Source organism: Stomoxys calcitrans, chromosome 1 (assembly GCF_963082655.1).
Source record: "Stomoxys calcitrans chromosome 1, idStoCalc2.1, whole genome shotgun sequence".
Classification (NCBI taxonomy): Eukaryota; Metazoa; Arthropoda; class Insecta; order Diptera; family Muscidae; genus Stomoxys; species Stomoxys calcitrans.
This window is the reverse complement of record NC_081552.1, coordinates 250495039-250520994: the sequence shown is the minus strand read 5'-3', so window position 1 is coordinate 250520994 and position 25956 is coordinate 250495039. Positions and strand designations below refer to the sequence as shown.

The 25956-nt window shown below is 32.9% G+C and overlaps 1 protein-coding gene across 12 annotated transcripts in view; it reads left to right on the top strand.

The window, feature by feature from the left end:
• Positions 1–25956, top strand: part of LOC106094298 (translational regulator orb2) — a 131077-nt gene that overhangs the window by 62528 nt on the left and 42593 nt on the right. For 2 of the 12 annotated variants that reach the window (XM_013259597.2, XM_059363584.1), the window contains one exon: positions 10679–12672. The exons of the other annotated variants lie outside the window; for them this stretch is intronic. In XM_013259597.2, the coding sequence (XP_013115051.2) occupies positions 10679–12155 (1477 nt within the window). In that variant the 3' untranslated portion in view covers positions 12156–12672. Of the gene's footprint in view, positions 1–10678; positions 12673–25956 lie in introns of those variants that run through there. 12 annotated transcript variants of the gene reach the window in all.

Sequence of the window (25956 nt, the reverse complement as noted above, 5' to 3'; positions counted from 1 at the left end):
ATATTTTATTTTTTATTTATTTAATTTTTTAATATATTTTATTTTTTTATATATTTTTTTATTATTGTTATTTTTTTTTATTTCTTTATTATTGTTTTTTTTTTTTTACTATAGCCCTTCTTGCAATCTATGAGTTCAAGATCTGCTATTTTTGGTTGGCTTCTACCACAGGGGTAACTACCAAACCAATGGTTGTCCAACTTTTTTTTATTATTAAAGAACTATGTGTGATTTTATTTATTAATAAAACCGCCATTTGTTTTTAAATCAAAAATATTTTTAAAAATTTGATCGGATGGTTAACCGGGCTGCATGTGCAATCCCACATACCATAGAAGATTGACAGGGTAATTCGTCAAAGAATGCCGTTAATGAAGGGATGTAATCCCTGAAACTGCAGTCCGATTAATCTTTCGATCAAATTTTTGAAATATTTTTGATTTAAAACCAAATGGGGGTTTTATAAATAATTAAAATCACCCACGGTTGTAATTTTTATTTAATTTCTTTGATTTTTTTTTATTATATATACGAATATATTCTAATATCCAATGTGAATTTTTTTTTTTATTATCTTGTTATATTTGTTATATACTAGGTATATATTTTTATAAATTACGTTTTTTATAATACAATGTTTTTTGATCTTTTTTATAATATTGTTTTTTTTTAATATTTTTGTTGTTTTTTTATTTTATTATTAATTTTTTTTAATTTTTTTTTAATATTTGTTCCAATTTTTTTTTTTAATTTTTGTTCCAATTTTTTTTTTTATTTTTATTTTTCTTTTTTGTGTTGTTGTGTTGTACACTGAGGCGGCAGTCAATGCCGGTGATGGAATCCATCGGGTCAATCCGGTACTGCCATGGGATTGCTTAGATTTTTTGTATTTAGTTTAGGTTAGGTTGCAAAGAGGTTGCGGATATTAATCCGCCCCATGCTACCATGCACTTACACCTAAACCAGTAATCGGCTTGTTGTGTGCCTTAAATAGTAACTTGTTATAGACCAAATTTGACCGTACTTGGCGCAGTTGTTGAGAGTCATAACAAAACACCTCATGCAAAATTTCAGCCAAATCGGATGAGAATTGCGCCCTCTAGAGGCTCAAGAAGTCAAGATCCAAGATCGGTTTATATGACAGCTATACCAGATTATTAACTGATTTAAATCATACTTAACACAGTTGTTGCAAATGATACCAAAACACTATGTGCAAAATTTCAGTCAAATCGGACAAGAATTGCGCCCTCTAGAGGGGCAATTTATTTTTTGAAATTTTTATTGGCTTATTTTTTTTCTTCTTTTATTTTTGTTTTTTTATTATTGTTTTTTAATGTTGTTTCTTAATTGTATTGGATTGTATTGTACTTGCCGTACGGATTGTAGTATTTTGTATAGGATTACTTGTAAGCCTATGCATTCGGTAATGATGAAGGAAGACATATTAATTTACATCTTATTCTCTCTCAGTTCGGATCTCTCTTAAGCATTTTTAACAACTTTCGACTGCTATAGCGCTATGTTCGGACCCTTGGACCCAGTGTTATTCTTCGTCCTAGCTTTAGGCCATTCGTGTAGCATGATCTTTTAAGTGGCAATTTGGAAGAATTCCTTCGCAATCGGCAGAAGTTAGCTAGTCAGCCGTATTTCCTCTCTTGATAAGGACCAACAAAAGCTAATTTATTTATGATTTGTTCTCAATGATCTACACCTCATTTTGGATTAGTAGATTCAAGTTTTTCTATGCCCCTCATTGACCGATATTTTAATATAGTTCATGAGCTAATGAGAAGTTTTGAAAATACATATGTATGACAAAATATAATCCCAGCTAAACCATCCTAAATATTCGATCCAAAAATATAAGAACATCGTTACATGAATTCATATGTATGTGCGGTGTAAAATGTTTACGTAAACCATGGCCATAACATAGGTTAATCGTTACAAAAAAAAAAAAAATTATTGCAAACATTTGTAAGATATTCTATCTCAAACTCCAACCATGCCAATTTTAGTTTCCTAGTCTATGTAGATAAATTTAGTTTTATGTGGTGTGTTTTGTATTTTTATTGGTTTTTGGTTTAATTTCATTTATTTATAAGTGGCAATCACAAACTCAAATCACATACGGGTGCAACAAATTAAGGGCTTGTACTAACACATGAAAACGAAACGCCCTTTATATGGTAGGTTTAATTCCTACTACATTTCCCATGCATTGTTAATACAATATCGTTTGTAAATGTCTATAAAACATTTTTTTTACATATAACATTGGATGTATTTTGTTCACTATTTTTGTAAAAAAAAAGAAAAGAAAACTATACATAAATATAAATCAAAACCAAATGTTTGTTAAACGCCCAGTGTAACACATATGTAATGATTTTTGAAAAGCTAAAGCGCTAAAGCAAAGAAAAACACTTTAAATACCATTGAAGAGCTAAGTAAAATTTTTTTAACATTTAAACTACCAACTTTTTTCCACCAACATTTTTCCAATTATTTCCCGTTCAATGATTTGTTGTTGTGGACTGAAGTGCATTTAATTATGTTGTTGCATCCATTTCTTTGTGCCATAATGGATGATAAGCTTTTGTAAAGAAGCCAAAATGAACATAAAAATCAGAGGATATTGCGAATTGCAGCACAAACCTCCACCGTTGCGTATTTGTAACGCTGGGCGGAAACGGGTTAATATACATACGTATCATTAAAACAAAAAATGATGATGATAAATATTTATACGAGTACAAATGAAATTACTGAGTATACTGAAATCCTGTTGTTGTTTGTATACAATTCTTATTTACCATTTGTTATTATACATACATATGCATATACATATATATCAAATATTAATAATTTAAATATTTTATAGATACCAGAGTTAAAATTCAAACAAAATATGTTAAACTATTGAGGTGACAGATGTGCAGAACAGAGTGGAAAGGTTGTAAGTGGTACAAAAGGTGAATGTAAACTGGTAATATTTGTTGTATATTTTTCTTTGATATAAACTGAATTTTTTTTTAATTGGAAGAGAAAATGTCAAATCCCAAATATTCTTTGGCAAAGAAAATACAAAAAAAAAAAATATAACAACAAATTATTAAAATAAAAGTGTTTAAATGAAAACAAATTAAAATGAGAAAAAATGAAATAAATTCAAATAAATCAAATAAAGGAAAAAGTAATAATATCAAATGAACACCAAGGAAAAAGGGCAAAAATGTATACAGTTATTAACTAATATAAAAAAAAATCTTGAAAAATGAAAAGTTATAAAAAAATAAATAAATTTAATAATAAGAAATAAAAAATAAAAATAAAGAACATAAAAAAGAAATAAAAGAATTAGAAAGTGAAAAGATAAAAAGGAAAAAATAAACACATAATAATTAAATAAAAGTGAATTTAAAAATAAAAAAATTAATAAAAAATAAAGAATTAATAAAAAAAAAATTAATAAAAAATAGAATTTAATAAGGAATAAAAAATTAAAATAAGGAACATAAAAAAGAAATAAAAATATTAAATAGTGAAAAGATAAAAAGTAAAAAAAAATAATAAAAAATAAAAGTCATTTAAAAAGTAAAACAAATAATAAAAAATAAAAGTCATTTAAAAAGTAAAAAAATAATAAAAAATAAAATTCATTTAAAAAGTAAAAAAATAATAATAAATAAAAAAATTATAAACAATAGAAAAAAAAAACAAAACATAAAAAATTAACAAAAAACAAGTAAAAAGGCGTTTAGTTCGGCCGGGCCGAACTTTGGATACCCACCACCTCGGGTATATATGTAAACCACCTTTCGTCAAAATCCTGTGAAAAATGCATACCTTACTTATCCCCCATAGCAGCTATATCGAAATAAGTTCCGATTTGGAACAAATACAAAAAGTCACGGACACGGATGTCGAAAAGTCTAACATAAGGCACTGTGTCAAATTTCAGTGAAATCCGATTATAAATGCGCCTTGTATGGGGCCAAGACTTTCAATCGAGATATCGGTATATATGGCAGCTATATCCAAATCTGGACCGATCTGGGCCAAATTGAAAAAGAATGTCGAAGGGCCCAACACAACTCACTGTCCCAAATTTCGGCGACATCGGACAATAAATGCGCCTTTTATGGCCCCAAAACCTTAAACCGAGAGATCGGTCTATATGGCAACTATATCCAAATCTGAACCGATCAAATTGACAAAAGATGTCGAAGGGTCTAAGATAAATCACTGTCCCAAATTTCGGCGACATCGGACAATAAATGCGCCTTTTATGGGCCCAAAACCTTAAATCGAGAGATTGGTCTATATGGCAGCTATATCCAAATCATGACCGATCAGGGCCAAATTGAAGAAAAATGTCGAAGGGCTTAAGACAACTCACTGTCCCAAATTTGAGCAAAATCGGATAATAAATGTGGCTTTTTTGGGCCTAAGACCCTAAATCTGAGGATCGGTCTATATGGCAGCTATATCCAAATCTGAACCGATCAGGACCAAATTGAAGAAAGATGTCGAAGTTCTTAAGTCACTGTCCCAAATTTCAACAAAATTTGATAATAAATGTGGCTTTTATGGGCCTAAGACCCTAAATCTGAGGATCGGTCTATATGACAGCTATATCCAAATCTGGACTGATCTGGGCCAAATTGAAGAAAGATGTCGAAGGGCTTAAGACAACTCACAGTCCCATATTTCAGCAAAATTGGATAATAAATGTGGTTTTTATGGGCCTTAGACCCTAAATCTGAGGATCGGTCTATGTGACAGCTCTATCCAAATCTGGACCGATCTGGGCCAAATTAAAGAAAGATGTCGAAAGGCCCAACGCAACCAGCTGTCTTAAATTTCAGCAAAATCGGATAATAAATGTGGCTTTTATGGGCCTGAGACCCTAAATCGGCCGATCGGTCTATGTGGGGGCTATATGAAGATATAGTCCGATATAGCCCATCTTCGAACTTAACCTGCTTATGGACAAAAAAGGAATCTGTGCAAAGTTTGAGTTTAATATCTCTATTTTTAAAGACTGTATCGTGATTTCAACAGACAGACGGACGGACATGTCTAGATCGTCTTAGATTTTTACGCTGATCAAGAATATATATTCTTATAGGGTCGGAAATGGATATTTCGATGTGTTGCAAACGGAATGACAAAATAAAAAAAATGGTAAAATATAAAAATAATGAAATATAATATACAATAAATAAAAAATAATAAAATTTAAAAAGTAAAAGCGTCCACCATGGATCGCATTTGTCATGTTCTTTAAATGACTTTTTCGATTAGAAAAACACCAGTCATAGAAAAAAACCACCTCCAAAATTTCAGGCAAATCGAGTAATAATTGCGCCCTCTAGAGGCTCAAGAGTCAAATTGAGAGATCGGTTTATATGGCACGTATATCAGGTTACATACCGATTTAAACCATTATTAGAACAGTTGTTGGAAGACAAACCATTTCAACCATATTGGATAAGAATTTCGCTCTCTAGAAACCCAAGAAGTCTAATCGGAAGATCGGTTTATATAGCGGCTACATGAGGATATAGACTGATCCAGACCATACTTAACACAGTTGTTGGAAATCAAAATAAAACACTTCATGCAAAATTTCAGCCAAATTGGATAAGAATTGCGCCCTCTAGAAGCTCTAAAAGTCAAGACCCAAGGTCGGTTTATATGGCAGCTATATCAGGTTATTAAACTATTTAGACCATACCTTGTACAGTTGTTGGCTGTGATACCACGTGCAAAATTTCAGCTAAATCGGATAAGAATTGCGCCCTCTAAAAGCTCTAGAAGTCAAGACCCAAGGTCGGCTTATATGGCAGCTATATCAAAACATGGACCGATTTGGCCCATTTACAATCCCAACCAACCAACACTAATGAGAAGTATTTGTGCAAAATTTCAGGCGCCTAGCTTTACTCCTTCGAAAGTTAGCGTGCTTTCGACAGACGAATGGACATGGCTAGATCGACTTAAGATGTCATGACGATCAAGAATATTTGTATACCTTAAGGGATCTTAGACGCATATTTCGAGGTGTTACAAACGGAATGACGTAATTAGTATCCCCCCATCCTATGGTGGAGGGTATAAAAAAATGAAATAATATATTATGAAAAAAAATAAAAAATTAACTTCAATCGTTTTTTGTTGATCAGTTTTTTTCCATAGCTCTCTTTGTCGTCTATGTGCGTTCAAGGCCATGTGTTTTTGGTTGGCATTTAACACAGATATAACTAGCAAAACAATGGTTGTCCAATTAAAAAATAATATATTAATATAAAAATAATAATAATAAAATAAAAAAAAATAAAAAAAAAAAAATAAAGAAATAATAAAATATGAAAATATATAAATAATGAAATAATAAAATAAAAGTAGTAAAAATAAAAATTAAAAAGTTATAAAAATAAATAAATAAAGATAAAATCATAAAATAAAAATAAAAAATCACAAAATAAAAATAAAAAATAATAATTTAAAAATACATAACAATAAAATTAAAAAAAAAATAAAAAAATAATTAACAAAATAAATAAAAAATTAATTAAAAAAATAAAATAAAAAACAATAAAAAAATAATTAAAAAAATAACGACAAATTTTCAAATTAATAACAAATTTTAAAATTAATAAAAAATTTTCAAAATAATAAAAAATTTTCAAAATAATGAAAAATTTCAAAAATAATTCATAACACCTCGAAATATGCGTCTGAAACCCGTCTGGTCGTCATGTCATTTTAAGTCGATCTAGCCATGTCCGTCCGTCTGTCTGTCTGTCGAAAGCACGCCAACTTTCGAAGGAGTAAAGCTAGCCGCTTGAAATTTTACGCAAATACTTTTTATTAGTGTAAGATGTTTTGATATAGCTGCCATATAAACCGATCTTGGGTCTTGACTTCTTGAGCCTCTAGAGGGCGCAATTCTCATCTGATTTGACTGAAATTTTGCACGTGGTGTTTTGGTATCACTTCCAACAACTGTGCTAAGTATGGTCTAAATCAGTCTATATCCTGATATAGCAGCCATATTAACCGATCTTGGATATTGTCTTATTGAGCCTCTAGAGGGCGCAATTCTCGTCCAATTTGGCTGAAATTTTGCACGAGGTGTTTTGGTATCACTTTCAACAACTGCCAGTATGGCGTAAATCGGTATAGAACCATATAAACAGATCTGGGATCTTGACTTCTTGAGCCGCTAGAGGGCGCAATTCTCAATTTTGCATGAGGTGTTTTGTTATGACTTCCAATAACTGTGCCAAATATGGCGTTAATCGGTATAGAACCTGATATACAATGTGCTTTAGTGTTTCCCAAACATCCCATTGCGGAACAAATTAGAGGGAAAGTAACTTCTCACAATATCAATTGAGTGCTGTCCGATTCAAATTTAAGCTCAATGATAAGGGGACCTCCTGCTTTAATGCCGAACGGCGTGCCACTAAAAAGTGACACCAGTTGGTTGAGAAGTTGTACATGGCTGAAATACTCACAAATGTTGCCAGCATTTGGTGAGGGGATAACCACCGCTGAAAAATGTTTTAAGGTGTTCTCGCCGGCAGTATTTGAACCCGGACGCTTGGGCACGATAGGCGGGCACGCTAACCTGTGCACCACGGTGGCTCCCGTGACACCTGATATAGCTGCCATATAAACTTATCTTGGATCTTGACTTCTTCAGCCCCTACAAGGCGTAATTATTATCCCAATGAACTGAAAAATTTCACAATGACTTCTACAATATTCAGCATTCATTTATGGTCCGAATCGGACTATAACTTGTTCTATTTTGAAAAAGTCATTCAAAGAACTTGACAAATGCGATCCATGGTGGAGGGTATATAAAATTCGGCCCGGCCGAACTTAGCACGCTTTTACTTTTTTTTTTTCAAAATTTCTCTCTACCCATTTTCCCTTTTCTATCTCGCTCGCTATATTTCCCCATCGTTCCTTCTCTATATCTCTCTAACTCTCTTCGATTTCTGTCTCACCTATTTCACTTCTCTTCCAGTCTTGCTTTCTTCCCTTCCCTTCCCTTCTCTCTCTCTCTCCCTCTTTACTTCTCTCTCTCTCTCCCTCTTTACTTCTCTCTCTCTCTCCCTCTTTACTTCTCTCTCTCTCTCCCTCTTTACTTCTCTCTCTCTCTCTCCCTCTTTACTTCTCTCCGTAATCCAACTTCTTCTTTCTCCTTTCCCCTTTTCTTCTCTCTATCTGTGCCTTTCTCTTCTCTCCTTCCCTTCTCTCGTTCCCTTCTCTCTTTCCCTTCTCTCTTTCCCTTCTCTCTTTCCCTTCTCTCTTTCCCTTCTCTCCTTCAATTCTCTCCTTCAATTCTATCCTTTCCTTCTATCCTTTCCTTCTCTCCTTCCTTTTTCTCTGCTTCCCTTCTCTCCTTCCCTTCTCTCCTTCCCTTCTCTCCTTCCCTTCTCTCCTTCCCTTCTCTCCTTCCCTTCTCTCCTTCCCTTCTCTCCTTCCCTTCTCTCCTTCCCTTCTCTCCTTCCCTTCTCTCCTTCCCTTCTCTCTTTCCCTTCTCTCTTTCCCTTCTCTCTTTCCCTTCTCTCTTTCCCTTCTCTCCTTCAATTCTCTCCTTCAATTCTCTCCTTCAATTCTCTCCTTCAATTCTATCCTTCCCTTTTCTCCTTCCCTTTTCTCCTTCCTTTTTCTCCTTCCCTTCTCTCCTTCCCTTCTCTCCTTCCCTTCTCTCTTTCCCTTCTCTCTTTCCCTTCTCTCCTTCAATTCTCTCCTTCAATTCTCTCCTTCAATTCTATCCTTTCCTTCTCTCCTTCCCTTCTCTCCTTCCCTTCTCTCCTTCCCTTCTCTCCTTCCCTTCTCCCCTTCCCTTCTATCCTTCCCTTCTCTCCTTTCCTTCTCTCCCTCCCTTCTCTCTCTCCCTTTCTCCTTGCCTTCTCTCCTTCCCTTCTCTCCCTTCTCTCCCTCCCTTCTCTCCCTCCCTTCTCTCTCTCCCTTCTCTCCTTGCCTTCTCTCCTTGCCTTCTCTCCTTCCCTTCTCTCCTTCCCTTCTCTCCCTTCTCTCCTTGCCTTCTCTCCTTGCCTTCTCTCCTTCCCTTCTCTCCTTCCCTTCTCTCTTTCCCTTCTCTCCTTTCCTTCTCTCCTTTCCTTCTCTCCTTTAATTTTCTCCTCTTCTCTTCTTCAATTTTCTCCTCTTCTCTCCTTCCCTTCTCTCCTTCCCTTCTCTCCTTCCCTTCTCTCCTTCCCTTCTCTCCTTCCCTTCTCTCCTTCCCTTCTCTCCTTCCCTTCTCTCCTTTCCTTCTCACCCTTTCCTTCTCACCCTTTCCTTCTCTCCCTCCCTTCTCTCCCTCCCTTCTCTCCCTCCCTTCTCTCCCTCCCTTCTCTCCCTCCCTTCTCTCCTTCCCTTCTCTCCTTCCCTTCTCTCCTTCCTTTCTCTCTTTCCCTTCTCTCCTTCCCTTCTCTCTTTCCCTTCTCTCCTTCAATTTTCTCCTCTTCTCTCCTTCCCTTCTCTCCTTCCCTTCTCTCCTTCCCTTCTCCCCTTTCCTTCTCTCCTTCCCTTCTCTCCTTCCCTCCTCTCCTTCCCTTCTCTCCTTTCCTTTTCTCCTTCCCTTCTCCCCTTTCCTCCTTTCCTCCTCTCCTTCCCTTTTCCCCGTTTTCCTTCTCTGCTTCCCTTCTCTTTCCTTTTTCCCTTTCTCTTTTCTTCTTCCTTCCTCTCTCCTTCTTCACTTTTTCTCTCTTACTATCCCTTTATCTCCCTCCACTTTCTTCCCTTCTCTCTCCTTTCCTCCTTCCCTCTCTCCACTTTCCTTCTTCCCTCTCTCTTTGGCCTTTCCCTTCTCTCCTATCCTTCTCTCCTATCCTTCTCTCCTATCCTTCTCTCCTATCCTTCTCTCCTATCCTTCTCTCCTACCCTTCTCTCATTTTTCCCTCTCTCCTTCTTCCGTCCTCTCTCCTTCTTCCCTTCTCTCTATCCCTCTTCCCTTCCTTTATCTCCCTCCGCTTTTTAAACCTATTTTTTTACCTCCCTACCTCTATATCCTCCTTCCTCACTTCTTCTCAACATCTCTCGGCCAATTTCTCACGCCTGTTTCACATCCCATGCTGTGTATGGATCAGTATCTCCTGATGGCATTTTTAACCTCTCGTATTTTTGTATCATTTGCTTGTCGCTTGCTTTAAACATTGAGAGTGCATAAAAAGTCGGTCCAAAAAAGTTCTTATTACGGCTGTCATATAGACCGATCTCCTTTAGAGCTGATAAAATCACAGTTTTTCAATCGATTTTGCTGAAATTTGGTACAGCATTGGACCATTTGATATCAATGTCAAATGCTATATAGCTTAGCCGATTTTTGATCTAAGCTGCCATATTTATTATAGATCGAAATATAAAGGTTTGACTATTGGCGTTATTGTGATCGTTACTGATTGTTCTTTTTTTTTTTTGTTTTAGTATAAAATATACTTGGTTTACATTCACCCATTTTGCCACTCAATACTTCAATAATCTATCAATAGTTTGACATATTTTGACTTTGAGCAACATTTGTATTTTCAATCTAATATAGTTTAAGGTATACGAGCATATATACATATTTTTTTTTTTTTCATCAAAGTTTATATATTTAACTGATCATCGTTAACTCTCCTCCTCCTACTCCTTCTCAATGTAGCGGATTGCCGGGCAAGCAACAATTATCACCAAATCATCCATGTCCACCAAATCAATTGGAAGCTGGCGGCGTTATGGGTGGTCCACACAGCCCCTCCTCCCCTCTGCCACCATGTATTGGAGGCGGAGGAGGTGGCGGCGGCGGAGGTTCACCTTATAATGGCTCCCAAGCGGGGGGCAGCAGTGGTGGGGTGTCACCAAATTCAAATGCCGGCATCTCACCCAACAAGTACAGACGCAGTATATCGTTTCCCAATAAGGGGGGCACCTCACCAACACCCGGTTACACCTTGGATATCAATGCAGCCAAGGCTGCTGGAGTACCTACATTGTCGATAGGTAATGGCAGTATGAGCGCTGGCGCTTCCGGTTGTGGTGAAGGACAGCCTTTTATAGGTACCGGACCGTACATGGGCAATGGGCTGGATATGCGTCCCTTGGATCATTGCCTCAATGACATTATGCGAGGCATGGGCGCGGTGGGACCAGGAGGCGATAATAATGTCACTGCGGCCGCCATAATGGTGGAGCGCATGCGCAATCAACATAAGTTAAGTGAACACCACTTGGGTGAGGTAGATGCTGTGAATATAGCGGCGGGCAATGGGGCAGCTGCCTATTTGGATCCCACACTGAAACTGAATTCGCCCTCACGCTCCTCGCCTCACTCGCAGGGCTCCGATCATACGGCCCGTTATTCACGCAAAGTTTTCGTGGGAGGTTTGCCACCCGACATCGATGAGGATGAGATAACCAGCTCCTTTCGTCGCTTTGGTCCCCTGGTGGTGGACTGGCCGCACAAGGCCGAATCAAAATCCTATTTCCCACCCAAAGGCTATGCCTTTCTGCTATTCCAAGATGAGAATAGTGTGCAGCAATTGATAGACTCTTGCATAACGGATGATGATAAGCTCTACTTGTGTGTCTCCTCGCCCACCATTAAGGATAAGCCGGTGCAAATTCGTCCCTGGCGTTTGGCCGATGCCGATTATGTGCTCGATGCCACCATGACCTTGGATCCGCGTAAGACAGTATTTGTGGGTGGGGTGCCACGCCCCCTCAAAGCCTTTGAATTGGCCATGATTATGGATCGCCTGTATGGCGGAGTGTGTTATGCCGGCATCGATACCGATCCGGAACTCAAATATCCCAAAGGTGCTGGCCGTGTGGCCTTCTCCAATCAACAGAGCTATATAGCGGCTATATCGGCGCGTTTTGTGCAACTACAACATGGCGACATTGACAAGCGGGTGGAGGTGAAGCCCTATGTCTTGGACGATCAGATGTGCGATGAGTGTGAGGGTACACGCTGCGGTGGCAAATTCGCTCCATTCTTTTGCGCCAATGTGACCTGTTTGCAATACTATTGTGAGCATTGCTGGTCGGTCATACACTCACGTCCGGGACGAGAATATCACAAGCCACTGGTCAAGGAGGGAGCTGATCGTCCACGGGCAGTGCCTTTTCGTTGGTGTTAACGGCGGCGTTGGTAGGTTGCTAAGACCTCAACAACAACAGCAACAACGTAATCAGCGTACATTTGCAACAAATCCCAGGCAATGCTGGCCCAGCAGAATCTAACAAAGATAACAAGGCGCTGATTTGAGGAGGAACAAACAAACACACACGAGTTGCAAGGAAAAGAAACCAAATTGAAACACAAGAAAAAAAAATAGAACTCCTACTTTTTCTTCTTCTACTAAAGCCCCCCCCTCCTCCTTTTTATCTATTTTTTAATAGACTCCTGTTTTTTTTTGTTTTTTTTTTTTTTTTTAAATAATATAAACTAAGGGTCTTTGTTTGTAATTTTTTATTTTTATTATAACAAATATCAAATGTAGTTTTTAGTAGTTAATTTTTATACATTTTTTTATATACGAACAAGATGACGACGACGTTCATCTTGAAAAGCAACAACAATCTCTACAAAGAGTGCCATCCTTTTGCCAAGGATGTCTTTTAAATGAGAAGAAAAGAAAACCAAACCAAACCAAACTAGAAAAAAAAACAAAACAAAATAAAAAAAATATATAACGTTTTTAATATATAGCTTAAAGAATGCAAATACGAGTAGATGACAACAACAACAAAAAAAAAACATAATGTTTATATAAATTTCATATTCTTTTTTTTTTCAAATGACAAACTAAAGAAAGAAAAAAAACCAATTTATAAAGAAAACACACACACACACACCCATACACCCATACACCATGAAGCACTACTCCAACAGGCTTTTATTTAAAAAACAAACTGATTTTATCTCATTTTTTTTGAATGCTAGCTCTAACTTTTTCAAATGTTGAAAAAAAAAAAATATATATATAATCAAATGCAATATTAGCTTTTATATCTCTTTTTTTTTAGTTTCTTAAATTTATGTGTTATGTATTTTTTTTCTCTTACTCCCCTCCCTCATTGAAAATGAAATATGTAATCAAATGCAATATTAGCTGTTATTTTTATTTTTTTTTTTTTTTTTAATTTATATGTTATGTATTTTTTTTTCTCTCACCCTCCTCATTTTCTACAACGACTTTATGGAAGTTGTAATTTTTTATTAAATGGCTCTGCATTGGTTTGCAAAAACTTGGATTTATTTAAACTCAATAGCTTTGATCAATTTTGTCCCTTAAATAGTTGGTTTATTATACCCACCACCGTGGGAAAGGGGGTCATTCCGTTTGCCACACATCGAAATATCAATTTCCGACCCTACAGGTATACATATTTCGGATCGTCGTAAAATTCTAAGACGACTTAACGATGTCCGTGTTTGTCCGTCCGTCCGTCCGTCTATCCGTCGGTCAGTCTATCCGTTTGTTCGTCCGTCTGTTGTAATCACTCTACAGCCTTCAAAAATTGAGATATTGAACTGAAATTTGGTACAGATACGTCTTTTTGATGCACGCTGGTTAAGTTCTTCAACGGGCCAAATCGGACCATATTTGGATATAGCTGCTATATAGACCGATCTGCCGATAAAGGATCTAATGTCCATAAAAACTTTATATTTCATCCGATTTCGCTGAAATTTGAAACAGTGAGTAGTTTAAGGCTTCCCGACAACTGACCCAAATATGGTTCAGATCGGACTATATTTACAAATAGCTGCCATATTGACCGATCTCTCGATAAAGGGTCTGAAGGCCATAAAAGCTTTATTTACAACCCGATTTCACTGAAATTTAAAACAGTGGGTTATTTTGAGCCTCCCGACAACTAACCCAAATATGGATAAGATCGGACTATATTCAGACATAGCTACCATATAGACCGATCTGCCGATAAGGGGACTGAAGCCCATAAAAGCTTTTTTTATTACCCGATTTCACTGAAATTCTCAATAGTAAGTTATTTTGAGCCTCCCGACATCTGACCCAAATATGGATTAGATCGGACTATATTCAGACATAGCTACCATATAGACCGATCTGCCGATAAGGGGACTGAAGCCCATAAAGCTTTATTTGTAACCCGATTTCACTGAAATTTAAAACAGTGAGTAGGTTAACACATCCCAACGTACGACCTAAATATGGTTCAGATCGGACTATATTTAGATATAGACCGATCTGCCGATAAAGGGTCTCAAGCCCATAAAAACTTTATTTATCACACGATTTCACTGAAATTTGGGTTATTTTGAGCCTTCCGACATCTAACCTAAATATGGTTCAGATCCGTTCATATTTAGATATAGCTACCATATAGACCAATCTCCCGATAAAGGGTCTGAAGACCATAAAAGCTTTATTTATTACCCGATTTCATTGAAATTTAAAACAGTGGCTTATTTTAAGCCTCCCGACATCTGACCTAAATATGGTTCAGATCGGACTATATTTAGATATAGCTGCCATAAAGACCGATCTGCCGATAAGGGGACTGAAGCCCATTAAAGCTTTATTTATTACCCGATTTCGCTGAAATTCGCAATATTGGGTTATTTTAAGCCTCCCGACATCCGACGTAAATATGGTTAGGACCGGACTATATTTAGATATAGCTGCTATATAGACCGATCTGCCGATAAGGGGTATGAACCCAATAAAAGCTTTATTTATTACCCGATTTCGCTGAAATTTGAAACAGTGAGTACGTTAACACATCTGAACATCAGACCTAAATATGGATTAGATCGGTTCATATTTAATTATAGCTGTCATATAGACCGATATCTCGATAAAGGGTTTGAAGGCCATAAGAGCTTTATTTATTACCCGATTTCGCTGAAATTTTAAACAGTGAGTAGGATAACACATCCCAACATCCGACCTTAATATGGTTCTGATCGGACTATATTAAGATATAACTGCCATATAGAGCGATAAGCCGATTAGGGGACTGAAACCTATTAAAGCTTTATTTATTAACCAATTTCGCTGAAATTTGAAACAGCGAGTATGTTAACACATCCCAACATCAGACTTAAATATGGATTAGATCGGTTCATATTTAGATATAGCTGTCATATAGACGGATCTGCCGATAAGGCAACTGAAGCCCATTACAGCTTTATTTATTGCCCGATTTCGCTGAAATTTGCAACACTGAGTTTTTCTGGGCCCCACGATATCTGACCTTAATATGGTTCAGATCGGTTTATAATTGGATATATCTGCCAAAAAGACCAATATTTTGTTCTTTATATTAGACCACTCAATGTCCGTGCCGAACTTGGGTGCTTTAGTTATTCAATTTTCACCGGAGTGTGACGAAATGGGGTTTACCATATATACCCGAGGTGGTGGGTATCCAAAGTTCGGCCCGGCCGAACTTAATGCCTTTTTACTTGTTTTTTCTTTAATTATTATATAGATTTTCCTTTGTTCCTTTCATGGAGAGAATAACAATTGTTTTGAATATGTATGCGTCCCGTTTTGCAATTGTATGATAAAAAAACAACTTTTTATAATTTTTTTTTTTATTAATTAAAAAATAATAAAAATTTAAAATATAATGTCTCTCAATTATTTAAATAAATTTATTTTGTTTAAAAAATATTTTTTTAAATATTTTTATACAAAAAAACAAAAAAAAAATGTTATTCAAAAACAGTTGTATTATTACAAAAAAAATATTTTTTTAAAAAGTGTTAATAGTTTTGTCAAAAAAATTTTTTTTTTTAAATTATTTCAGATAAAAAGAAATTGTTGTATAGTAAAGAAGGTTATATAAAACGAGTAATATTTACAAATTTTCTATTTTTTCTGTTTTTTTTTTTTTCAACCACCACCATAGGAATTCGTGTCATTCACTGTCCGAACCCTATAAAGTATACACACAGCAGGGACGTTGCCAGGAGTGGGGGCACGATAAATATTTTTAAAGTCAACATTTTAACTCATTACGCCTGTTCCTCAATTACGTTGTCCGATTCTGATGAAATTTTATCTCTATATATAAAAGAGGCGCATGATTAACTGATTGGCTGACTGGCTGATCAACGCCCAGACCAAACGGCTTAAGCTAGAGTCATGAAATTTGGTACGAATATGGGTCTTGGGTTGTAGGCGATGGATAAGAGGGGGTTTTGTGATATTTGTACGTTTAGGTACAAAAAAGTACGAAGTGGTAACAATTTACCCAGCGCGAACGAATGGGGCTAGAACTATGATTTTGGGCTCAAATTAAAAAGCGTCAAAAAAAATAGGATTTGGTGACAAAAATTTCCCAAAATAGTACCGGAAGTTGAAAAAATGGTACGTTTAGTACCGCAATTGGTATTTTTTTGTACCTTGTTTGTTAATTGAGCTAGAGCTTTGAATTTTGGAATTTAGGTACACTATGCCAAACTACATTGGGATGGCAAAAGAGTTTTTGGTCATATAGAAACAAAAAAGTACCAAAAATGGTACGAAATAGGTGAATTTTGCATTGGGGGAATCGAAATTTGGCATAGAAAAAATATGAAAAATATTAATGGAAATGGAAGAATCTTACGTTTAGTACCGTATTTGGTACCATTTCATACTTTCTCTGATATTTAACATGCAGATTTTACTAAGAAATATATGTTGGCTGACTAAGTAATTTTGAGCAAATCATACATTTTGGTACCAAAAGGTACGAAATAGCGGATTTACTTTAACAGTAAACGGAAAAGGGAAACTGAAAATGATGGATGTCTTGACAAATGTACGATAAGTTGTACCAAATATGAACTGTTGAAATCGTACTCCACTCCTGGTACGATTTTAACATTTCATATTTGATAAAAAGTACTAAAGTGCTGTACTTGGTACTATCTAGTACTTTCTTTATAGATTAAGCGACAGATCTGAAATTTAAGATACAGGAACATCTTTTCAGTATGTACCGGACGACTAGAAGATTTTGTTGATATTCGCACATTTTGATATTAAAACGTACAATATGGTACCTTTTTTACGGATTGAGCTACAGCTCTGAAATTTGGAGTACAGTTACATCTAGGCACTATGTACCGAGCGACTAAAAGATTTTTTGGTTATTCCTTAACTTAGGTACTAAAACGTACACACAATTAAAAAAAAAATGAAGTACCTTTACCAATTTTGAAAATATATGGGGTCGGCCCCTCCAAAAAAAAATCCTGGCTACGTCGCTGATACATAGTATATAGTCTTATTCGTTCTATGGATTAAAGACGATTTCAACATGCATTTCAGACTGTTATCACCTGAAAGCCTTTAAAATGAAATGACATACGATTTCGACAAGCATATCTGACTGTAATCACCTGAAAGCCTTTGAAATGAAGCCATCTGTCTCTCACTATCATGCTTAAATACCTACAAATTAAGAGAAATCAAAATGAGCTAAAGCTTGACTCCTATAAGGTATTGAGTTTGGGGAAAAATTAATTCATCCATGTCAACAAAGTTCAAAGTTCTCGAACATGGATAATTTTTCGAAATTTGAATGGAGGGCGATTTTTAGAAAACTGGAAACCTCGGTGTCTTTTAGTGATGTCTTTTTTATTTGAAAAAAAAAAAAAAACGATAAAAAGTATTTTTAATTTTTATTTCTACGATCTGCAATCATCGTCTCGAAAGTGAAATAGAAATGAAAATTATAAGTTAAATGATCTTCGCCTTAACAGGCCAAAAACTTAAGAAAAATGTTTATTTTAATATATATTTTTTTTTTAATTTTTATTTTTTTTTTTGTTTTTATATTTTATTTTTATTTTTAATATTTATTTTTTTTTGTTTTTATATTTTATTTTTAATTTTTTTAAATTTTTTTTTAAATATTTTTTTTTTAATTTTTTTTTTTAATTATTTTATATTTTTCTTTTTAATTTTTTTATATACATATTTTTTTAATTTTTTAAAAAATTTTTATATTTTTTGAATTTTTTTTTAGTTTTTTTTTAATTTCTTTTAAAATCTTTTAATATTTATTTATTTTTTTTTTTAATTATATTTTTTGTTTGTTTAATTTTTTTTGATTATATATGTTCTTTATTTACAATTGGAGTATATTATATATATTACAATAAAATATGACCAATAGTAAACTGTTCAGTGTGAACATAGGGCATCAACGAGCTCTATCGTTGGCCGAAGCTTTGGCTTGATTCCACCATGGGTTGATTTCAACTCTCTTTTCGTACAGCGGATCCATGTGTTTTTCAGGCGTCCCCTCTCTCGCTGTCCTTGAGGTTTTCAGTCTAGGACATATCTCGCAATATCATCGCGCGGTCGCCGTAGGATATGACCCAACCAAGTCCATTTTCTCTTTCGAATTTCTGCATCGACAGGGGAAGTGTTTGTTGCAATATTTGCAATTCCTGATTTGAAATACGGTTTGGCCAGAAGTATTTGTCGCAGGCAGCTATTTATAAAACTTTGATTTTTTTTTTATTGATTTGATTAATTTTATTGAATTCATATTATTTAATGCCAAAACATCAGATGAGTCATATAAATATAAATTATACAATAACTTAAATATTAAAGCTACTCTGCTATTATTATAAAATTGTAACTGTAGTTGATAAATATTACATTATCTTTCGAGATAATCAAAAATTTAAGTTTTCATAGCTTTTTGGTTTTCTTTTTGTTTAAATAATATTGAACATAATATTTTTTTGTAAATTTATTTTAAATTTATTTTTTATAATTTTTTTTTGGATTTAATTATTATTTAATTTTATTATTAATTATTTTGTAAACAAAAATTTGTTTGAAAATATTTTTTTTTTTAATTGTTTAAATATATTAATTGTGTAAATAAATAAATAATAATTTCATAATAAATACATATTAAATAAATAATAAATATATAAATCAATAAATGAATACATGAATACATGAATACATGATTACATGAATGCATGAATACATGAATAAGTGAATAAATGAATACATGAATACATAAACATGAATACATGACTATATGAATACATGCATACATGAATACATAAATAAATAAATAAATGAATGAATAAAAAAATAAACGAATGAATGAATGAATTAAAGAATCAATGAATTAGTGAATAAATGTATAAATGAATAAATAAATAAATGAATAAAATAATAACTGAACTAACGAATAAATGAACAAATTAATAAATAAATAAATGAATAACTGAATAAATAAATAAATGAATAAAATAATAACTGAACTAAAGAATAAATGTATAAATGAATAAATAAATAAATAAAATAAATGAATAAATTAATAAATGAATGAATGAATAAATGAATAAATGAATAAATTAATAAATGAATGAATGAATAAATGAATGAATGAATTAATGAGTAAATGAATAAAAAAATAAATGAATAAAATAATAAATAAATAAATGAATAAATAAATAAATGAATGAATGAATGAACGGATAAATGAATGAATAAATAAATAAATAAATGAATGAATGAATAAATAAATAAATAAATTAAAGAATAAATGTATAAATAAATGTATAAATAAATGAATAAATGAAAAAATGAATCAATTAATAAATGAATAAATAAATAAATGAATAAATGATTGAATGAATAAATAAATAAATTAAAAAAAATAAATGAATGAATAAATAAATGAATTAATGAGTAAATGAATAAAAGAATAAATGAATAAAAGAATAAATGAATGAATGAATAAATTAATAGATGAATAAATGAATAAATAAATAAATGAATTAATGAATACATAAATTTCTATTATTTTCTTTTTTTCTTAATTAATGAATTTCTTAATTATATTTATTTAAAATAATTTTTTATGTAATTTTTGTTCAACAAATATTTCTTAGAATTATTTGTTAAAAATTATAAAGAATCGATTTTTTAAATTGGTTTTAAAATTTAATTATTGTATTTACAAATTACGTTTTTTAAATATTTGTTGAAATAATGATTGATTTCGGCTGCAGTTCAGTTAAAACACAGTGTTTGTGAGCAAATCGAAAAAAAAGAAATAGTCAAAAATATGCAGTATGAGAACGCGTGGAGATATCTCTTTGAAATTTGGAATGGTTAGAGCTGAGATCCTGTGCAAAATTTCAAGACCCCAGGTGGCCCGGACAGCTTTTGACAGGCCCCCAAATTAGGTCATCTCGGCATTTTGAAAAATTGTTGGGGCTGCCAAATCTGTGGTCCGATTTTCGAAATTCTGGATAGTGCCCAAAAATTCCTACAAAACAGTCAGCTTGAGGTATACAATATTGGTTTCGGAGATAATTTTGACAGATGTGCTTCAAGGAACTGTCAATAACATATATTTTAAGGCTTCCTTAAGTTTTGTGAATACGGCTGTAAGGCTTTACTGACAATTTTTTTTATTATATTTCTTTCTGCCTTGCGAGAAATTCATGGTGGTGGTTATATGAAAGTTTGTCTGTCCAAACTTTTTTCTGTTTTTACTTTTTTCCTTCTTCTTCCTTCCGTTTTTGTCAGAATATATTGTGTAGGACTTCTTTATATACTATTAATAATGACATAGATATTACTGAATTTACGCCCGCGATGTATTTTTTATTAAATGAGGCAGCTTTTTGTATACCAGTGTAGGAGGGCACGCACTTGTGTGGGAAATAGCAATAAAGTATGAGCCGTACGAGGACATGCAATGAAACCTATGGAATACCCACGTGTGTCTTCTATACTAGAAATCGTAGGTGTTCCCGCAAGTGCTTATCACTGTTATACACCATTCTTATTAAAACCTTTACTAGTTGTTGTTGTAAGTGTAAATTTTTTCTGGCTAAAAACTATTTTTGTCATCTAAATTAAGATACGTATTTTTTCAATCAATGTTACGAAACAAACACAAATGAGCCTTTTTATTTTTTTGTAATAATGCTAAGTTTAACATATAAGGTTTGTGAAACAAAATTTCTAACTTTTTTTTATAAAAATTGTTTTCCCATTTAGTCTTCCGTATAAGCTTTTTTTTATTACATTTAGTGAAGAATCTGATCTGTACTTCTTTTTCATTTTTTTTTACATTTCAGTATTTGTTTTATTGAATTTTATTATTATAATTTTTTTTTTATTAAAGATTTCCTAATAGTTTAGTGCTGTTTTTAGATCAATTTAGTTATTTAGTTTTATATACATTTAGCTTTGTTGTTTTTTTTTGTAAATCCTCGCATTTTATATTTTTTATTTGTATATTTTAGTTATGAGCCATGGTGGCAGTAAATAATAGGGAGTCGGAAGACTTACAGACAGTTTCTTAAATTCTGCGTCACTCGAATTAGTGGCTCGACTGACTCAAACACATGTTTAACAGCTATAAAATTAGCTGACTTGAACATAAACAAGTAAAAAGACATTAAGTTCGGCCGGGCCGAACTTTGGATACCCACCACCTCGGGTGTATATGTAAACCCCCTTTCGCCACAATCTGGTGAAAATTGGATAACTGAAGCACCCAAATTCGGCACGAACATTGAGTGGTCTAATAAATATAAGTCACTGTTGGAGTTTGTATTTCAATTTTCATCGAAATCGGATAAAAAATTAAGCTTTTATGGGCTTCAGACACTTTATCGGGAGATCGGTCTATATGGCAGCTATATCTAAAAATGGTCTGATCTGTACCACATTTTGGTCGGATGTTGAGAGGCTTAAAACTGCGCACAATTCCAAATTTCAGCAAAATCGGTTAAAAAATAAAGCTTTTATGGGCTTCAGACTCTTTATGGGGAGATCGGTCTATGTGGCAGTTATATCTAAAAATAGTCCGATATGAACCATATTTGGGTCAGACATCAGGAGGCTTAAAATAACTCACCGTTGCAAGTTTCAGCGACATCGGGTTATACATAAAGTTTTTCCGGTCTTCAGACCCTTTATCGGGAGATCGGTCTATATGGTAGCTATATCTGAATATAGTCCGATCTGTACCATATTTGGTTCTGATGTCAGGAGGCTTGAAATAGCCCACTGTTTTAAATTTCAGCGAAATGGGGTAATAAATAAAGCTTTAATAGCCTTCATATATTATGGTCTATATGGTAGCTATATCTAAATATAGTCCGATCTGATCTCTATTTGGGTCAGTTGTCGGGAAGCCTTAAACTACTCACTGTCTCAAATTTCAGCAAAATCGGATGAAAAATAAAGTTTTTAGGGGTATTAGACCCAACAACTGTGCTAAGTATGATCGAAACCGGTCGGTAACGTGGTGTAGCTGTCATATAAACCGATCTTGGGTCTTGAATTCTTGAGCCTTTAGAGGGCGCAATTCTCTTCTGATTTGACTGCAATTTTGCACGCGGTGTTTTGATATCACTTCCAACAACTGTGCTAAGTATGGTTCAAATCGGTCCATAACCTGATATAGTTGTCGTATAAACTGATCTTGGGTCTTGACTTCTTAGGCCTCTAGAGGGCGTTACTCTTATCCGATTTGGCTGGAATTTTGCATGACGTGTTTTGTTATGACTACCAACAACTGTGCTAAGTATGATCGAAACCGGTCGCTAACGTGGTATAGCTGTCATATAAACCGATCTTGGGTCTTGACTTCTTGAGCATCTAGAGTGCGCAATTCTTATCCGATTGGAATGAAATTTTGCACGCAGCATTTTGTTATGATATCCAACAACTGTGCCAAGTATGGTTCAAATCGGTCCATAACCTGATATAGCTGCCACATAAACCGATCTTGGGTCTTGACTTCTTGAGCCTCTAGAGGGCGCAATTCTTATCCGATGGGAATGAAATTTTGCACGACGTGTTTTGTTATGATATCCAACAACTGTGCCAAGTATGGTTCAAATCGGTCCATAACCTGATATAGCTTTCATATATACCGATCTTGGGTCTTGACTTCTTGAGCCTCTAGAGGGCGCAATTCTTATCAAATTTGAATGAATTTTTGCACGAAGTATTTTGTTATGATATCCAACAACTGTGCCAAGTATGGTTCAAATCGGTTCATAACCTGATATACCTGCCTTATAAAGAGATCTGGGGACTTGATTTCTTGAGCTTCTAGAGAGCGCAATTCCTATCCGATTTGGCTGAAATTTTGCATGACGTATTTTATTTTTACTTTCAACAACTGTGTCAAATAAGGTTAAAATCGGTTCATAACCTGATATAGCTGCCTTATAAACCGATCTGGGATCTTGACTTCTTTAGCCTTTAGAGGTCGCAATTATTATCCGATTTGCCTGAAATTTTGTACGATAGATTCTCTCATGACCATCAACATACGTGTTTATTATGGTCTGAATCGGTCTATGGCCTGATAAAGCTCCCATATAAATCGATCTCTTTATTTTACTTCTTGAGCCCCCCAAAGGGCGCAATTGTTATTCGAATTGGCTGGCATTTTACCCAGGTCTCCAGCATATAATTTAATTGTGGACCGAACCGGACAATATCTTGATATCGCTCTAATAGCAGAGCAAAGCTTTTCTTTTATCCTTTTCTTTGCCTTAGAAGAGATGCCGTGAAAATAACTCGACAAATGCGATCCATGGTGGAGGGTATATAAGATTCGGCCCGGCCGAACTTAGCACGCTTTTACTTGTTTTCTTTTTCTAAAAGTTTCCTAGTGTTTCGTAGTGTTTTTTCTTTTAAATTTTTTAGCTATCTAAAAACCATTAGGCTTAATAGCGTAGTTTTTTTTTAATATTTTTCTTAATAGATCACTTTTTTCATATTTTTTATTTTTTTTTTAATGTTTTTTTTTATTTTTTTTTTAATATTTAATTTTTTTTTTGTTTTTTTATTTTTTTGACATATTTAAAATTTTTTTTTTAATTATTTTTTATTTTAACTATTTTTTTTTTAATTTTTTTATTTTATATATAAATATATTTTGCTTTATAATGGTTGTTTTTTTCCTATTTAAATATTTTGTGTTCAGTATTAGCTTGCTGTTGTAAACGAATAATTGTTTTGTTTAGAACAAAATTAACATATCTAATAACTTATTATATATATTTTTCAAAAATTATGTTTTCTTTATAAGGAATATAAGAAAATCCAATACAAGCTGATATAAACAAACCAAGCAAAAATTATCTACATTTTATTAAAAAAAACAAAAATGTGTGCAATATTTATAAACTATTAAAGAAACTCAAAACTTATAAAAAAAAACAAATGCTTAATAAAAAATAGAAGAAAACTTAAATAAAAAAATAATTATAAAAAAAATTTGTAATAGTTAATATTTAGAAAATGTAACATTTTTTAAACAGAGTTTTTTTATATTTATTATAAAAGTCTTAACAGAAACAAAGAAAACACTAAAAACCAATGTTGTATATAAGGCAAAGAGAGAAAACTTATCAAGAGAAATATATAAAACAAAAGTATATATATTTATATATACATACATACTTATATATATTATTAGCAAAGACATTTTTGAAACTTTTTTAGACTTCTTTACATAAACCAAAAACGAAAAAAAAATAAATAAAAAAAAAATAATAATACTTAATAGCAAAATGATGTTTTGTTCGACAAAGAAAAAATTATAAAAATAAATAAATGAATCATATATTTATATGGAAAAATTGCTTCAAACTTCAAATTGGCAATAATCAGTAAATTTATATGAGAAAACAAACGACATAATATATTTTATAATATCAAAACAAGAAAAACAAAAACAAAAATTGAAATTAGTAAAATTTTTCTAGAATTTTTATTAAAACAAAATATAAAATTGAAAACTAAAAACAAAAGAAAAAAAAAAAAACGATTTTTAAACACATTTAGTCAAAATTCTGTAAAGATAACATTTATTAACCCCAAAACAAAATCCTAAACTGCAACAACTCCTCACAATAGAAAAGAAAAACTAGAATTAAACAAAACAAAAACTTAAAGTATTAGCAAAAATATATAGCAAAACTTTTCCCATCACGCCCCCCCCCCCCCCAATCACTCTCTGCTCCCCTTCTCAAATGTATGGAGACATTTTTTCTTCTTCAAAAATGAAAGTATTTTTGTAATACATATCGTTCTACTTAACACTTAAAACCAAAACTAAAACTAAAGCTCTTAAATGCCCCCCTCGAAAGGCATCTCTATATATTTTTATAGACTCTAAAAAACTCTCCTACTAAGCCCATAACCAGCCTCCCTTGACACACACACACACACACACACTTCCTACTCATCATTTTATGCCATTAATGAAACTTTTTTTAAATGAAAAACTAAAAAAAATAAATGAAGGGAAAATTGAAAAACATAAAGTCATAGTGCAGGCTATAACGTTGGTTTGTTTTGAGAAAAAAATCTTTTTTAAGAAAATCTTTTATACTTTTTTATATAATTTTTTTACATACCTACCTTAAAAAAATATATATAACCTACAAATAAATGAAACATAATTAAAGAAACAAAATCATACATAATAGATATTTTTAATAAAATATTAAAACAAAGAAAAATAAATAAATCAACAAGACATTTAAACTTTTAACTAATTTAATTTTAAACTACATAAGCTGTTTCTTGCTATTGAAAAAAACAAAAACAAAATATATAATAGTATATATATATATAGAAAACTAATCACCTTGCTCCTTTTTGCCTAATTCGAATTCATTACAAATAATGCAAAACTCATGTTATTTTTCTTTATTAAATAGTTTATGCCTTGTTTCTAAATTTAACAAAAAAAAAAAACATTTTTTAGCAATTAAAAATATATATCACGTTTTTTGATACCATCAAATTTTTTATAATTGTTTTTTCTTTTTATTTTTTTTTACTTAAAAATTTTTTTATGTGTTTTTGTTATACTATTCTGTTTTTTTTAAGTGTATGTGTAAAAATTTATACATACTTTTATGTATAT